This window comes from Ciona robusta, chromosome 9 (genome assembly GCF_009617815.1).
Source record: "Ciona robusta chromosome 9, ASM961781v2".
Classification (NCBI taxonomy): Eukaryota; Metazoa; Chordata; class Ascidiacea; order Phlebobranchia; family Cionidae; genus Ciona; species Ciona robusta.
The window spans coordinates 7,629,807-7,646,443 of NC_143243.1; the positions used below are offsets into that span (position 1 = coordinate 7,629,807).

Genomic DNA, 16,637 nt, shown 5'->3' on the forward strand with positions numbered 1-16,637 from the left:
TATATTTTCTAGTCCCATTTGGTAGTAAAAAATGATCATTCAAACAATTATCAAACCGTATCCTAACGACTTTCATAGACAGTTGTTAATTGTTTAAAACACGATCTGGACATTTGGATATCATGTGCTAAAGGTGTCCTATCTTCCCCCACCCTACTATACGACAAGGGAATAGGAATATAGGTTATGGTTATATATGTAAGCGTATGTTTCGTGGGTCTAATCTCTCTACAGTAGTTTGGGATGTTATTTCTGTAGCCGACAATTCTGTAGACGAGCCGTGATTTAAATGTGATTGTTGTGACTGCTGTGTATTCGACACGGTATACGAGAGAAAAGAGAAAGAAAGATCAGTTTGTTTAAGCTTGAAGAGGTTTATAATAAGTATCGCATGATAACTGTCGGTGAGTTGAGTTGCAGAACACGTGGAAATAGTCGGGTATTAATTTTGACAAAACCAAAGATTCGGGCAGTGTTCCAGGCCTTGGCCCGAAAAACGTTGTCAGTTAAGAATATTTCTTAACGTATTGCCTAATCTGAATTTCTGTGCTAGTACCCCAGAAAACCATTGACCAGAACTAAATAACTATTACGTAAAGTTAAAAAGGTAAACAAGCTTCGGTTACAACTTATTTAAATAAAACACACCAACAAGTTTGGTCAAGCAAAATGGACTACAAAAGGTGAGATTTTACCACTTTTTAAAAAAAACAAAGTTATATTTTGTGTTCACATTAGTTAACTCTTATGAATATTCGTCACGATTAAAGCGGATTGCCATTTCTTATTTATAAGTAACCGTGTCATGACGAAATAAATAGGTCATTTATTTTGTAGTTTTTTCTTGTTTAAATTTATGCCAATTACTGTATAGTTTTTGTTGTTTATATTCATTTTATTTGATTTCTAGTTTTTCATATTTAATTTATAAAACAACCACGTTATTAAGAATGTAATTTGTTAATTACAATATGGTTTTGCTTGTTAAATATTTATTTTATTGCAGATTCTTGTCAAACTTTTCAGAAGCAAGTGAGTTATACATGATCAGGTTTGTTTATTTTAAGACGCGTTATTCAAACTATTGTGTTGTTACTGTGATTGGTGACGTAATAAGTGGGCCTGCGATGCAACATTTACATTGTGTTTAAAGGAAAATGGTTTATTTATCATGGTCTGTACCTGGGTCAGTGGAAATTGCTTCTGGCATGCCCAACCCGGAAACGGTTCCGTTTTCGAGCGCAACCTTTAAGTGCAAAGATGGGACAGAACTTCATGTGGACGAAGACACGATGAGAAAAATAACTCCCTATCAGAGACCACGAGGGTAGGTTTTTCTTATCTTTTTTTAAAGAAGCCTATTTAAAAAAGTCTAAAGTTGTAATTTTACAGCATGGACGACCTCTTAAAATGGATTTCTGTAATCCACAAAGAATTCCACAACCCACCAAAGATGGGTGCAGCTAAAGATGGGAGTCAGTGGGGAGCTTCGGTTTGTCCTGGAGCATTAGGTGGAATGGACTTCCTTTTTCAAGCCATTTTAAAAGAGAATGATGTTGTGTTATTGGACGAGTTCGCGTTCGGAGGAACAAAGAAATTGGTTGGTAATTTACATTCTTATTGAACAGACCTAGCTCATAAACGGTTGTTTTAGATTCGTAAAATGAAATCTGTTTATCTCGGTGTACCAATTGATGAAGAGGGATTAGTGCCGGAGAAACTCAGAGATATTCTCAATCGCTGGGAAGAACTTTCGGCACCGATTGCTAATGGACGAAAGATGAACAAACCAAAGGTACTGGTCACCACGCCAGTGGGACAGAACCCGACTGGGGTTAACACGACGCGTGAAAGGAAACAAGAAATATACAAAGTGAGTTGATTGATTTTACTTGATCAATGTCTTCGTCGTAACCTAAATTATCTTTTCTGTTCCAGATAGCTCAAGAATACGATTTGTTAATAGTGGAGGACGATCCTTACTATTATCTGCAGTATGGAAAGGTGAGGATGAAATTGCATATACAGTAGGGTGGGGGAAGATGGGACACCTTTTCATTCTATTTTCTTGTTCCATTTGGTAGTAAACAAAGAACATTTAAAGAGTTATAAAACCATATTCTCACGACTTCCATAAACCGTTGTTTATTGTTTAAAACTTGATCAGGATATTTGTATATTAGGTGCAAAAGGTGTCCCATCTTCCCCCACAGTACTATATACAGTATGTACATAAGACACTTCCTGAGTTTCTAGCATGATATTAACCAAACCCTTCAGACTTACATACCAAGCTATCAATCACTGGACGTGGACGGAAGGGTAATTCGATTGGATTCAATGTCAAAGGTGAAATTTAAGTGTTACATATACGTAACAGGGTCTAAGAACTTGGTTTAAATTGTAGTTTATGATTCCTTCAATGAGACTTGGTTGGATGACTGGACCCGAAGCGATCTTGGAACGTGTGATTGGGTTTATGGGTTGCTCATGCATGTCGCTATCTTGTTTTTCTGAAGTAAGTTTTAAAGGTGTTTGCTGAAGGGTACTGAATTTTATTTGACTTCTCCCCTATAGATTGCGACGCTTAAGTATTTCGATAGCTTGGGTTTAGAAGGCTTTCGTAACCGAGCGAAATATCTGAGTGATTTCTACAAGGAACGAAGAGATATGGTCGAGGGTTTGGTTAAGACTCACTTACGGGGTAATTTTCATTATCATTACTCAGCAACTGCAAAGTTTAATCACATTTAACGCAGGTATAGTAAGTTGGACAACACCAACGGCGGGTATGTACATTTGGCTCAACCTGCTGAACACGGACGACAGCATGTTTTTGGCGGATGAGGAGTTATGCAGAAAATACAAAGTGTTCGTCGTACCCGGGATCGATTTCGCTTGTGACTCATCTAAGACGTATAGCCAGGTCCGCCTTTGCTTTGCTAGGACAACTCAAGCGGATTTTGAAAAGGTAAAAAGGGTGCTACGTTTTTAATAGAGCTTGAACCCGAAATGGACGCTACGATCCGTCTGTATCCTAATCCCGGGCAGTCGATATTAGTCGTGGTAGAACAGAAGTCAAATTAACGTATTTGGGCAATCACATCCAATGACAATTTAGTAATATTTTATAACTAAGCAACATACAGTTCAAATAAGTAAATAAAACGAGGTCAACGTACGCCGGTATCAAACAACGAATCCACCTTAATCAAGCATATTAAATAACTAGCAATAAAACACGTTAGATTACTAAGAAGAGACTGTAATTCTGAACCACAAAGTTACAACACTCGATTACTGCGATTGCTAAATACTGTACTGCACAGAAACTAAGATAGCCACGTTGAAATTAAACTGCACCAAGAATAGATAAATGGACGTTGGGATAATGCCATTATGACGACTTCATAACACATTGTTATTTTGAAATGCGCCAAAACATAGATATCATAACACAGCAATGTTGGGGAGTAATAATTGAATAAAGTTGCTAATTTTTTTCGTATCAGGGTATACCACTGCTGGCAAGATTTATTACTGAAAACATCACTAGAAAAGTTGAAATGAAGCCGTCGCTTCATTAGCTTAAACTTTATTTGCTCATTTATCATTTTATGGAGGAAACATGGAACTACAGACACAAATAAAATTTGCTTTTCGTTCATTCGTTAAAAATCACAATCTTTATATAATATTCCGGCTGCAGCATTGAGTTGTGTAAGTATTATTTTGCGGTGGCTGCTTTTTTACGGTGTTGGTTTTTCGTTCAACTATTTTATCCAAAATTATAGTAAATTCAAACCATTTGCAACAAAAAAAACATTGCTCGGCCCAAACTTTATCTTAAATTAGTTTTGTATGATTTTTTGTTAAAAAGTTTGGGTGCGTTCAAAGAATTAAATATCGTCTGAAATATAAGTATTAAACAGGTGCTTTTAGTATGTGTGTTTTTAGGAGATTAGTGAATATGTATTTATTATACACCTTTCAAGCTACTGTAATATGGAACAGACACAAACGAATGTATATATTGTGTTGAAGAGTTCTAGCCGATTACATCACCCGCTTAACTACACAGTGTGAGAGTTCAGCAAGGTTCAGTAGAACAGACACTGTGCAAACAAGTCACACTCGCCCTCATATATATAGTAGGGTGGGGGGAGATGGGACAACTTTTCATTCTATTTTCTCGTCCTATTTGGTAGTAAACAAAGAACATTCAAAGAATTATAAAACCGTACCCTCGCGACTTCCATAGACCGTTGTTAAAGTTTAAAACACGATCAAGATATTTGGATTTTATTGATAAAGGTGTCCCGTCTCTCCCCACCCTACTATATAGGTGTACAGTGACAAATTCGAAATTATAATCCGAAATAACGGTTTCCCCTTTTAGCAAAAGAACGTTGAATTATATAGCATGACCCATCCGTTACACCACTTCTCATTTGGGCTGCATTATTTAGTTACATAATCTACCATCATTCAATTTACGAAATGAGATTGTATTAAGAAATGGCAGTGTAATATATCATTACCATGATCCCACTAAAGATAGTTTACCCGACAATTTACAGATAAAACAAAACAAATAAGTGAGTTTAATGGAGAACATGTACACAGCCAAAATGTTTTCAGTGATAGGAATCAAATTCACTAAGTAAAGTCATGCGGTGCTTGATTAGAAACAGAACCGGTTCACCTAAGACGATTATCGTGTGGCAATGTGTATGGTATAAGGGGGGGGTTAAGGTTGCATCATAATAACGAAATCTATAGTATACTGTTGGGTATGATGTGATACCGCGTTAGCACATATAAATCTTTTTTCCTGAGTTCCTGTTTTAACCAATTAACAACACTCTTTAATAGTAGAAGGAAACGGTTATTTAGATCTCTAAATGTTATTTTGTTTACTACCAAGTATGACCAGAAAGAGAATGAAAATATGTTTCATCTTACCACACCTTTAACTAGGAAATGACTAACGTTTTTTTTTATTTTCTAGCCATACAGAAAATGAAACAATCCCATATATTACATAGCCTACTTAGTTACTCTTAAGTCGGTACAAGGCGTTAAAGGTTGAACATTCCTTTACCTTCTCAAGTTACCCCACCAAACTGGGATAGACATGTAAAATTTATTCACATCAACCATTATGTGGATCAAGCAATTTTCACACTCTCTCTACTTTGCTTAACATGTAATTTTACACCGCGCACAATAAAATATGCAAACGAGGACATAACTTCGCCCGTAAAGTTTGCTTTTTAATCATTTCTCTCCAAAGGGATAAGTAAAAAGAAAAAAGTCTCGAAATCGTACGATCTTATCTTCGACAGGACAATACAATCTTACGAATTACTTGCGTCGTTACATTGTTTGGGTTTCAACGGCAAGTGGGAAATTATTGTCAGCTTTTGCAGTTAAGCAGTAATTTCAAAGTCTCATCGCAATAAATGGGAATACTCTACCGATAGCAACTTTATTTGACAGGAAATAGGAAGCTGAATTATTAATCTGCGGTATATATATGTACATGGGTGGTTAAGTTACCGACCTGCCTTGTTAAATGGAGCATACACAGGAACTTTCAAAGACCTAACTTCACGAATCCGGACGTTTGACTTTTTAGGAATATGGTTCTAAGAGAAATGTTGTTGAAATTCTGTAGTGTAACGTCGAGCCAGAAAACGAAATTGTTTATTACAGTAGCTATAGTTGCGTTGAATATTTAATCTGAGAAAACAAAACTGCTCGTTATATCCGTAGAATTTACTTGCGGGTTATACTGTCTATTGTGCGCACTGTGCATTTACAGTTTAACGTTTCCAAAAGGTATAAACAAGTCTTTAAGAATTTTAATAATTTTCATAAGTGTTCCCTAATATAATTTGTAGGATTGCTGTCAATTGCCGATTTACAGATTACAGGATTACATTTGAACGTATTTGTGTTGAAACGAAATTCAGCATAAAATAATTTTAGCTGATAATATTAACCTGTCACTGCCTAATTGAATATTCAGCGCGAAGAGAGGCAAGAAACAGGAGAGAAAAGCGTTGCGAATCGTCGTCGTTGAGCTACGAATGCCACACTATGTCTTTCAGCCTAGCTACCAAGCAAACCGCCATGGTTTGTATTTTATTTTTCGTCTTCTTAACCCTGGCCGCAGAAGGGAATATGCTTGTACGTGCATGCCCCCAACAAGGGGGGGCCTGTGACTGCAACTCCGTTACAAGGTAAGCCTAAAGCATAGCAGCCTAAAAAGCCTAGTGGGATGGCGTTATAGTATCAAGTATGACAAGTAGTGTAACTGGATACCATTGTTGAGCGGTCAACAGTGATTAATATTTTATCCCCGAAAATACTCCTGGAACCTAGGTATTAAAATAGAATTTAAATTATGGATGACTACGAAGTTGGGCAAGCGTGAGAAATTCGGGGAACTTGAAACAGTATAGTAAAGTTGCAAGTCAGCCTTTTCTGTCGCAAACTTTTAATTGGTTGTCGACTAATGGCGACGTTATGTGAACGTTTACGCGTTTTGTTCTCTAGGATATTAATTACAAAGAACGCCATTTAAAACTTAAAATCGACATAGAGAAAACTTCTACATGTCCACCATAAGAGTGGGTAAGTTTTATATTAACGCACGCAACTTTACGGCATTAAAATCGATAAAAGATCGCATTGGGTAAACGGGTCAAATGTTTTCCTGTGTGGAGGTCAAAAGCAACGAGACACAATCAAAGAAATCGCCTTTTCTGTAGCAGCTGTCTATCTCCAGCATGCATAGGATATTTTTAGAAAGAACTTGGGCGCGGTATTGTTTTTGGAGCTTTTTTTATACACTCATCAAAATTAAAACACTTGAAACTCAATTTCAAGTACAAACCAAAAAGCGTGATAAGGCTTTCAGAGCGATATTTGAATTATTCATCGGTTTAAACGCAGATCGTAATTTACGGATTGCGACCTGGTTCGGGATGTAATTTAATTCATAATCACATTTAAAAAAATATTCTGATGCGCGAAGCTGTTAGCGAAGTCGCTTTAGTTCTTCCCGACGTCTATATAATAAATGCTATATAGTACAGGGTGCGTGAAGATGGAAGATCTTTTCATTCATTTTTCTCGACCCATATTGTAGTAAACAAAGAACATTCAAAGAACCATGTCCTCACGACTCCAATACAGCGTTGTTAATTGTTTAAAACACGATTGAGATATTTAGATATTATGTGCTAAAGGTGTCCATTCTACTACAATAACTTTTTCCACAGATCTGTGACGTGTACAAGGCTGGGAAGCTTGACGCGACGACTTCCGCTTGGGATCCCAGCCAACACCAAAGTGCTAACAGTTAATCATTCCACTCTATCGGTGAGTCAAAAAACAACATTGAATCGGGATTACGAAGGTTTCAATCAGGCTACTGGGCGATAACGCCATTCGCGCGCCAATTCTGCATGCGCCAACGTTTAAAATATGCAGCCATGACGCAACCTTGCTGGTGAATTCATACGGATGGGGTAAAGTGTACGGCTGTAATCTCAATGCGTGTGTACGAAAGGAAAGATATTGTATTTTAAAATTTAATAGTTTAAGGCTCGTGCCGACGACCATAAAACGCGACAATAACTTGAGAAAGTCGTGTGCCATGGAAATACGACTTAGAAAATCAAGAACGCTCGTAAAAGTGCATTAAATATTAATCTTCTTTTATGCATTGTAAACCACGTCAAGTGAGAAGTAAAATACATCAACAATTTCGCTCAACAAATTACTAGCAGGTGTAAGAACGTTTAGAGTCTATATGACTGTAATTAGAACAAGCGACAGACGCGCACACAAAATTCATAGTGCTTACGCATTTCGTGTAATAAATTCGCCAATATGGTATAATGAATGGTCATCGTAAAACGATGGCTTCGAAAACATGGTCAATATTTATATTCTCGTTGTCCTTTCGTTTGATTGTGAACACATAATATTTGCGGAACTCTAAAAGAGCGTTGTTAATTGTTAAAAATGCGGATGCAAAATGGGATGTTATGTGCTAACCAGTATCAATCTTTCCCCACAGTACTATATATACCAGACCTCATATTTGCAGAGACTAGGACCAACAGCTTTTAGAAATTGCTATCAACTTGAAGTCGTAGATTTAAGCGACAATCGACTTGAAGATATTTCGCAACTTGCGTTTCAGAGTCTGGGTCGCTTGAGGTCGCTAAATCTATCCGACAACAGACTCCGGTGAGTCAAATGCTTGGACAATACAGTACTAAATATGGTAGATGGTCGAAACCAATTTAAGCAGTTTGGTTGCGAAATTGGTTGAACTTGTTAGAGATGATAAACGTATATATCTATAAAGAAGTTCTGAGCAGTCAAGGCAGGACTACTTCTTATATATATAGTAGTGTAGTGGTAAATTGGACAACTTTCCATTCCTTTTTCGGGTCCTAAATAACATCCAAGATATTACAAAACCCTATCTTCACGACTCCTATATACGTTGTTAATTGTTTAAAACACGATGATGATATTTGGATATTTTGTGCTAAAGGTGTCCCGTATTCTCCACAGTAATATGTTCGTTATGCTTCTTGTTGTAGGGTTGTGACTGAAGATACATTGCTTCACTTGAAACGGTTGGAATTTCTTGATCTTTCGCGGAACCGTTTAATCGTCCTAACCCCAGATAATTTTAAAAATCTTCACAACCTAAAAGAGTTGAAGCTCTCCAACAACCCCACCATGTGTATTGCACCAAGCGCTTTCTGGGGGATGAAGAAACTCCAAGTATTAGAGGTAAACAAAACTGCACGTTAGACTGAACTGTTGTAGTACTGTTGAGTTAATTTAGTTTAAAATTACCATCGGATTTGTTTAAAGGGGTTAAACGTAACATACCATTAATTTTATTCATCTTTTTGAAAAGATAGCGAAATCATGTTGTTTAAAGAACAAAGAGAAGGGATTAACAGCAATGTAGCAGTTGTAAAAACACGCTATAGGTGGCTGTACACAGTATCCGGCGTGCGAATTCGCATGCGAAGTCATATGCAAACCCATTACCGAGTTCCGCATGCGGCAGCGAAATCCGGACAAAACAGACAAAACGGACAAGTTCCGGATGCTGTGTATAGCCACCTTATGAATAAAAGGTGTGGCAAAGAGTATCAGTTTTTGGGTGGAGCCTCGGTGTATTTATAGTATAACTGGTTGAATATTTTATAACGATGTTAGTTTCCCAACACAGATGTCAGACATGATCGCCACTTTAGATGAAGGACTGTTTAAGGATTTAGAAAGGTTGCAGAGACTTGTTCTCCGGTCGTTCAGCCAGGTGACAAAGATACCAGCCAACTTACTACAGAACAACAGAATGTAAGTCGTTTACAAACTGACTCCATATGTTTACAACGGTGAAATTTATTTTGTGTAGGCCTAATCTGTTTCTTTTATTAAGATCCAATCTTTAAATCAAACTTCTTTAAGCAGTTCCCCACTGTACAGATCGTGTCTTTACGCACCCTTCTTTCAAATAACCTTAATTTGTTTTAAATAAATAAAACTCAGTAAGGTGTAAGTTTTTTATCTTTGCTATTTTGGTTAATTCGATCTCTTGAACCTGTTTTAGTGCTTAAAACGACGCAACACTAAACTGAAAGTCCATTTATAAAGGTTATGCGAGCTGAGAATCGAAAACTTTTCAAAGCTTGGCAGTCATGGAATTCCGAAGACCCTGCTGACTGGTTTGAGCCGTTTGCAAACATTGTCACTAAAGGCTTGCAGTTTGGATAATATCCCAAACCAGCTGTTGGATAGAGTACAAAGAAGTATTGTAGAGCTGGATCTATCTCACAACCTTATTAAGAAAGTGAAGGAATTAGATTTTAAGGTACTGGATCTGATGCAGTATAATGGTATACCTCAATATAATGAATATACCTATAACGAGTAGGTTATTTTCTTTACAGAATCTTTACTATTTAAAGACACTGAACCTCAGAAGAACAGGGTTGACTTTAATAGAGTCTGGTGCATTAAATCTTTCCAACTTGGTGAACATCGATTTGTACGGAAATAACCTCAGTGTTATGACTGTAAGTGCTGAATTAGAAAGAGTGCAATGTACCATATCATTTAAACATATATGTAATTTGTTATTATTGAATGGATGTAAATTTTCTTATCCTCGCGTGGCGAGGCAATGGCAATCGTTATAACACAACGTATGCATCTTTGTGGTGATTATGAATATTTTAACGTATGCCTGACAATTTTAAGTTTCGTAAATAACTATTAAATTGGACCAACTGTCGTAAAGGTTCTTGCCCAAGGCCTGTATGACCACAATGGCGGCAGCGACGAGTCTTAAACCCAAAACCCCTAGAAGAGGCGGGCGCTTGAATCACTATACTACTAAGGCGCTTGACAATTTAAACGTATTTTTCAGGAATCGGTATTTGGAGATTCCATGAAAACTTTACGTAACGTGTCTCTTGCAAACAACCCCTGGGTCTGCGATTGTCGCTTAAGATGGATTATCCGAAGCAACTTCGTCACTACAACCGACCGCCCAGTAGTATGTGTACAACCACCTTGGATGCAAGGGTATAACATAAGAAGTCCAGTAGATCATTCGACTCTACGCGTCGACTCCTTCTCATGCAAGGTGCATGTGTTTGCAATATTCACGTATAGTACCGTGTTATAATACAATAGTTTGGGGGAAGATGGCACACCTTTTCATTCTATTTTTTCTTTTCCATTTGGTAGTAAACAAAGAACACTTCATTAATTAAAAAACCGTATCCTCATGACTTTCATAGACCGTTGTTAATTGTTTAAAACACAATTAGGATATTTGGATATTATGTGCTAAAGGTGTCCCATACTCCCCAACACTACTATACTTTTAGAAAATATTATCCAATATTTCATAAATTCGCGTTTTTAACAATTATCCAGCGCCTTTGGGAGTCGCAATTAAGGATCGGAATTTATAATTCTTTTAACGTTCTAAGTTTACTACCAAAGAGGGTCGAGAAAAGAGAATAAAAACATGTATTGGCATTGCTCCAGTCTATTATAAACTAAGCAGGGTCTGTCCGCACAACTTTACGTTTCTTGTCTCTGTTGTAGGGAGCAAACATTACCGAATTCGGTATTGGAAAATCCAGAGAAACGTCTTTGTCTCTCGGGTCGTCCATGGCCCCAGTAACGATAAAGGTGGTTTGCAAGTCAGATGGTTTTCCCAAACCTAAAGTGCGTTGGGTGCTCCCATATACCACTGCATTGAATGATGGGGTAACACCTGAGCGAAACTCCGTCAATTTGGAAAAGAGCAAGCGCGAGAGAATGAATTATAGAAACTCTTGTTTTCTGTGCGACGTTTCCGCTAAACATCCAACCGTAAGACGTTAACTACTGAATATATGTTTTACACAAAACTGCAGGGCATGATTGATTCTCATTGTAATCAGAAACTATATGATGGAATGTAACATTGTTGTGAACAATCTTGAATTATGATAAAACTTAAAATATTTTTTCATTTAAGAATAATATGGTAGGGTGGGAAAATATGGCATGTAATATCCAAATATCCTGGTCCTGTTTAAACAAACAACCAACGGTCTATGGGAGTCGTGGGGATGCTGTTTTATAATTCTTTGAATGTTCTTTGTTTAGTACTAAATGGGCCGAGAAAATAGAATGAAAAGGTGTCTTATCTTCCCCCATATGCTAAAGAAAACTTTTATTATTAAGGTTGACATAAAAGTTTCTAAAGACGGCTTTCTGCATCTACACATGGTGACTCCACAGCAAGCTACCGGGGTGTACACTTGCAGGTCGTCGAATCAGTTCGGGGGTTCGGAAATGTCGTTCGTGATAACAAGACAGAAGGATGGGACAACGGCCATGAAACGAATGCAAACGAACAGACCAGGGGGAGGTCCTGGGATGTGGGGGGGCACAGGAAGACTTCTTGGGAGTAAATCCATGTCTAGTACTGGGATTTCATACTCTGATAACAGAATATTCAGCAATAAAGAATTCCCTACGATTCCCTTGCTATCAAAAGTAAAGGAATCCGAAAAAGACGAATCACCTCGTTGCCGTTCATTACTGGGCAGTCGTCAGTGTGAAACGTTAAGTGGAAAGGAATTAAGATACTACGATTATAACGATTTTTTCTCTGACACTGAAATGACCGATAGCGGCAACGGGAACAGCATGCAGCCAAGCTCATCCAAAGCTGAGAACGTTCCGTCGGTGCTTTCGGTTCAAAATAGCGAACGGAACGGTGGCGAATTTCACAGAGTGGGTGTTTTAACTTTTGCCAAATTGTTGTTTTGTTTGCTGGCAGCTATGGCTGCTGTTGTATAGATAAGGGAATGAAACATGCGTCTCCATGTTGGGGGTTTGAGTGGTGTAGAGAGAAAAAGGCAAGCAGTTGCTGGCCCGAATATGAATTCCGAGGAGACAGGTCGTTACACGAATTATTGCCGTACGTTTTTTTATGTTTTTATTTGTATTAGACGTGTAGCTATTCAGTGTTGAATTTTTAATAAAACCTTATTTTGATTCTACTTTGATATATTGTGGGTGTTATACGGGAATGCAATAACGGCGTTGTTGATTATTGCAAGCATTCAGTCATACATCACTTTGTAGCGCACTATTACGAACTGTTAATAATGCATGCGTGGTAAGGTATGGTGGCGAAACGACTGAGTGAAAAACAACGTAATGATAAAGCTGCTAAACCTGGCTTCCTAATGAATAGCTAATGCGAACTTTTGACATTGGTGTTGTCATGAAACAGCGATAAGGATGAGCTGGCTGGCCAACACCAGCTTATATAATCTTGTGATGAATATAAACGGCTATTGAACTATTTCCAACTTATTAATTATTGAACACTTTATGAGTAAGTGCTTGCCAGTGTGGCAAATGTACTGTAACGAAAACTGCATCAGCAGCCGAAAACTGCGCCAGCACTTAGTGAGAATTTTTGTTTTCGAGAATCAGCCGTGTTAAAGTCGGAATCAAGCGTACATCACTAGTGCCACCTGGAGTTAAAATAAATGTCTTAACGAACCATAGGGCCCCGAATATAATAACGAACCTAATATAATAACGAATGACATGACCGGTCACTGATAATAAGTTACAGAACGACTCGCGCTTGTGTGTTACGTTATGAAAAACGACCGAACGGTACCGGTCAGTTCCTGTTTACTTTTATCCAACCAAACAAATACAAACAATAACCACGACAAAAATCAAAGCAACCACTCACCAGTTCAATGAAAACAATCCGTACATCATCCGGCAATATTAACTTTTGTTCAAATGTTTGCCCATATCGAGACATGCACAGCAACGCGGAAACATATTGTCGGTTTTGTGGCCACATCAAAAGCAGCAAGCACTGGGTCTTGGAATCGTATGTTCATTCGGTCTGTGATTTATACGTAAGGATTAATGTAAAGGTCGCTCGTACACGTTTGTTAATGTTTAGTGGAGCTTAAAACTCCTCCATTATTGATTTTTGGTTTCCAAAGCGTTTAGAAAACGTGGTTATATTAACAGCAGGCATTTGGTTTTTTCATTGGAAAACAGTTTAATGAGAAAGCGTTGACAGGTATGTGAAGAGTTTCGTTGTATTAATTAGTCAGTTACATAAAACACAGATGGTCTATCAACAACGTGAGTCATTTCAGTTTAAAAATTCAGACGAATACACAAACATAGCGATGATTCGCTCCTGTTTACGAAGGAGAAACCCGCTACCGCGCCAAGCAATATCGGATCCTATATTAAATTCATGGCTGATATACCAGGTTGCTTCGCCACAAACATGTATGTGTCTCGTGCGGTTCCGAGTAACCCTGACCGCTGCTCTAAATCTTGGTGCAAAGATATGTAGCTAACAGATTCAAGCAGATACGAGGGAAGTGCGTACGTACCGCAAAAAGCATTACTGCGAATCGGGGAATGACGGAAATGCGGGACATTTTGCAGAAAAATACGTTGGTACGACATTAGTTTAAAGGTCTATCAATTTGCGGCCAAACCTTAATAATATGCTGCAGTTCGCAATCAAACTGATCTGATCAAGTTATTTGATAGAGAAATTCACTCAGTCCGCTTTCCCAGAATTCCCGATGCCCACAACAGCTGCATAAGCCGGTAAATAAATTGACATAAAAGTCGTGACCGAAAGGGGCTGATTTTGGATGACATGCGTCAATTCTCCTAACAAACTACATCACTACCGGGCTGATTATTCAGGACGTTTAAGGACAATTTTTAATGCAAATCATGCGGTGTAAATATTGTTCTTGGGGATTTAACTGGAACGAGGGTGCGGGTACAAGGTTCAACTGGCTTCCCTGAAGTTCCAAACCTAAACATGTCAAACACTGTTATCCTAACTCTAAGCTGAACAGGTTCATTACCTGACCGTATATAGTGCTTCACCATCGGGGAAAATTTGCTCAGGTCGAACAAAGGCGAATGTGTGAAACATGCATAACGTCAATACCTCGAATAAAACATGTTGCAATTGCTTCTGTGTGGCGCTTATCTTGCTGTGATGTAATCTAGATGAGCTGGTAATGACACGCCACAATGCCAACTATGACGTACAACCGCCGACGGCGTGACAACAGTCACTACGGCGGATTTACGCGGCGAAAACGTCATTGCGGCTTTATATAATGTTGTCGTAATGTAGTAACGCTTATGTTATTGTGATGACGGCGAAAGAAAACACAAGCGATACGCTATAGTTCGACAATAACCTACTTTTATAGCATCAAAGCGTCGCATGACCTCTTTAGCGGGATATTTTACACCGTCATTCATGGATTGGGTATCGCATATTTCATCAACAGCATTCTACTAACTCAGCTATCACGATTGATAGGCGTACCCTTTGTTTGATGACGTTGGCCAAGTAATGCAAGCGCTGTCACGCGAATCAGTGCGGGTTGGCGTGCGACTGATCGCTGTATGCGTGCGAGTGCATGAAGCATGCGACAAAGAATGTTGTTTTGATCGGGAGTTACTATATAGGCCGCACGCGCAAACTCACTTTGGGGCTTACCTTGCCACATAATTACAAGTGTGGTAGCATACAACGTAATGGGAAGTGCAGACTAATCTGCTCACCGGATTATACACATGCAAGCGTACGCACATTTACAGTTCCGATACGGTGTTCTAGGAAAAGATTACATCGCATTCTATGCGCTATCATTGCTGCGTTGATAATTGTGCATGACGCGGACAAAAGCAAACCCCTAACAATATATACAAGATAATTCTGCATGTCATATATAGGAGAATTAACTTGTTTACACTCCAATGGAATTGTCTTAAATACTTGCGTGAGAATATTTTCTCCTTACCTTAAAATCCGGAACCTTCCGAAATGCGTTTTTAAACCAATCGAACGAGTCTGATTGCTATATTTAGAAATGTCATATCTTATCACCATTTATCGCTATTTTAATTGATTTACATTTTCTTTGAGACTGACAGAACCAAAACATCAACCAAACACGTTAACAAAACATTGTACAGTAGAATGGGCAAAGACGGGACACTTCTGGCACATAATGTGCCAGATATTCTGATCGCGTTTTAAACAATCAACAACGGTCTATATGAGTTGTGAGGAGACGCATTAATAATTTTTTGAATGTTATTTATTTACTACCAAATGGAACGTGAAAATAGATTGGAAAGGCGTCCCATCTTCTCCCACCCTACCATATGAACAATTCAATCACACCAGTTAAAAATGGTGAATAAAATATCCCACATTTAAAAAATCAAATTTTAAACCAAATGTAGTTTAGAAACTTAACATATAACAGCGTCTTAGTCTTTCTGGTAAACAATAGCATATTTCGCAGCTCCACCGCGGCGAAGTAAAGAAACCGAATCTTATTCATACAAAGTCCTAATTCAATTATATTCACTGGATGGTTGAAATGGCTTAGGTAAAGGGCAAACAACACACGATGTTTCAGCTGTGGGCGCTGCCTATATATTGACCAATGGCCAGTCCTTTAAGCGCACCGGTTATTAATAAACCTTCGACACCACACAAACATTCTGCCCGAAAGCTGGAGGATATTCTCATAAGTTAAAGGTCATTCCGCAATTACTGAAGTGTTTAAGTATAATATAACACCCTACACTGATGTATGCGGTAATTAACTTATGTAATTGCTACGTTGATCAATATATCGAGTGGAGACGATGTGTTGGTTATGTTTATATATCGTACAGGGTCTATAGGGGGAAACAGTAATCCCCTGCCGTTGAAAAACGGGTATTACAGGTTCGATATTTATAGTATTATCTTATGCCCCATGAATCATTTTCCTTACATGTTTTTTCTATGTTTTACATTGCGATAACGCACACCACAAATTACGCTGTAGCGTACGCAGAACGAAAGGTCTTTTGAGAAAATTTCCGCAAATGCTATTGCGTCACGCTTACGTACGTCAAACCCTTTTCTCAAGGTTAAAATACCCGTGTCGGCAGGAAAAGGGGCCGGATACGAAAACTTGGCTCAAAATGCCTTG

The 16,637-nt window shown here is 38.2% G+C and overlaps 3 protein-coding genes across 4 annotated transcripts in view; 2 read left to right on the top strand and 1 right to left on the bottom strand.

Annotated features, from left to right (window-relative positions):
- The window catches only part of LOC149731881 (organic solute transporter subunit alpha-like), a 42,485-nt gene that overhangs the window by 7,657 nt on the left and 18,191 nt on the right, over positions 1–16,637 (bottom strand). Inside the window, exon 2 of the mRNA XM_089885373.1 lies at positions 13,331–13,492. The gene's annotated coding sequence lies outside the window, so the exon portion shown is untranslated. The remainder of the gene's footprint in view (positions 1–13,330; positions 13,493–16,637) is intronic.
- LOC149731883 (kynurenine/alpha-aminoadipate aminotransferase, mitochondrial-like) lies at positions 56–5,487 on the top strand. 2 transcript variants are annotated; one of them, XM_089885363.1, is made up of 11 exons: positions 56–683; positions 1,007–1,051; positions 1,154–1,327; positions 1,393–1,600; positions 1,655–1,873; positions 1,939–2,004; positions 2,281–2,349; positions 2,408–2,518; positions 2,578–2,704; positions 2,760–2,971; positions 5,012–5,487. In XM_089885363.1, exons 1-11 carry the CDS (start codon positions 670–672, stop codon positions 5,024–5,026), a joined length of 1,260 nt encoding a protein of 419 aa, XP_089741489.1. In that variant the 5' UTR covers positions 56–669; the 3' UTR covers positions 5,027–5,487. The 2 variants fall into 2 exon arrangements, with proteins under 2 accessions (XP_089741489.1, XP_089741488.1); XM_089885362.1 differs by lacking the exon at positions 5,012–5,487 and adding an exon at positions 3,513–3,934.
- Positions 5,646–12,617, top strand: LOC149731884 (uncharacterized). The gene is made up of 10 exons (XM_089885351.1): positions 5,646–6,248; positions 7,293–7,392; positions 8,126–8,268; positions 8,631–8,826; positions 9,278–9,405; positions 9,703–9,919; positions 9,999–10,124; positions 10,478–10,696; positions 11,167–11,436; positions 11,794–12,617. The coding sequence occupies exons 1-10, from the start codon at positions 6,106–6,108 to the stop codon at positions 12,412–12,414; spliced, it is 2,163 nt and encodes a 720-aa protein (XP_089741477.1). The 5' UTR covers positions 5,646–6,105; the 3' UTR covers positions 12,415–12,617.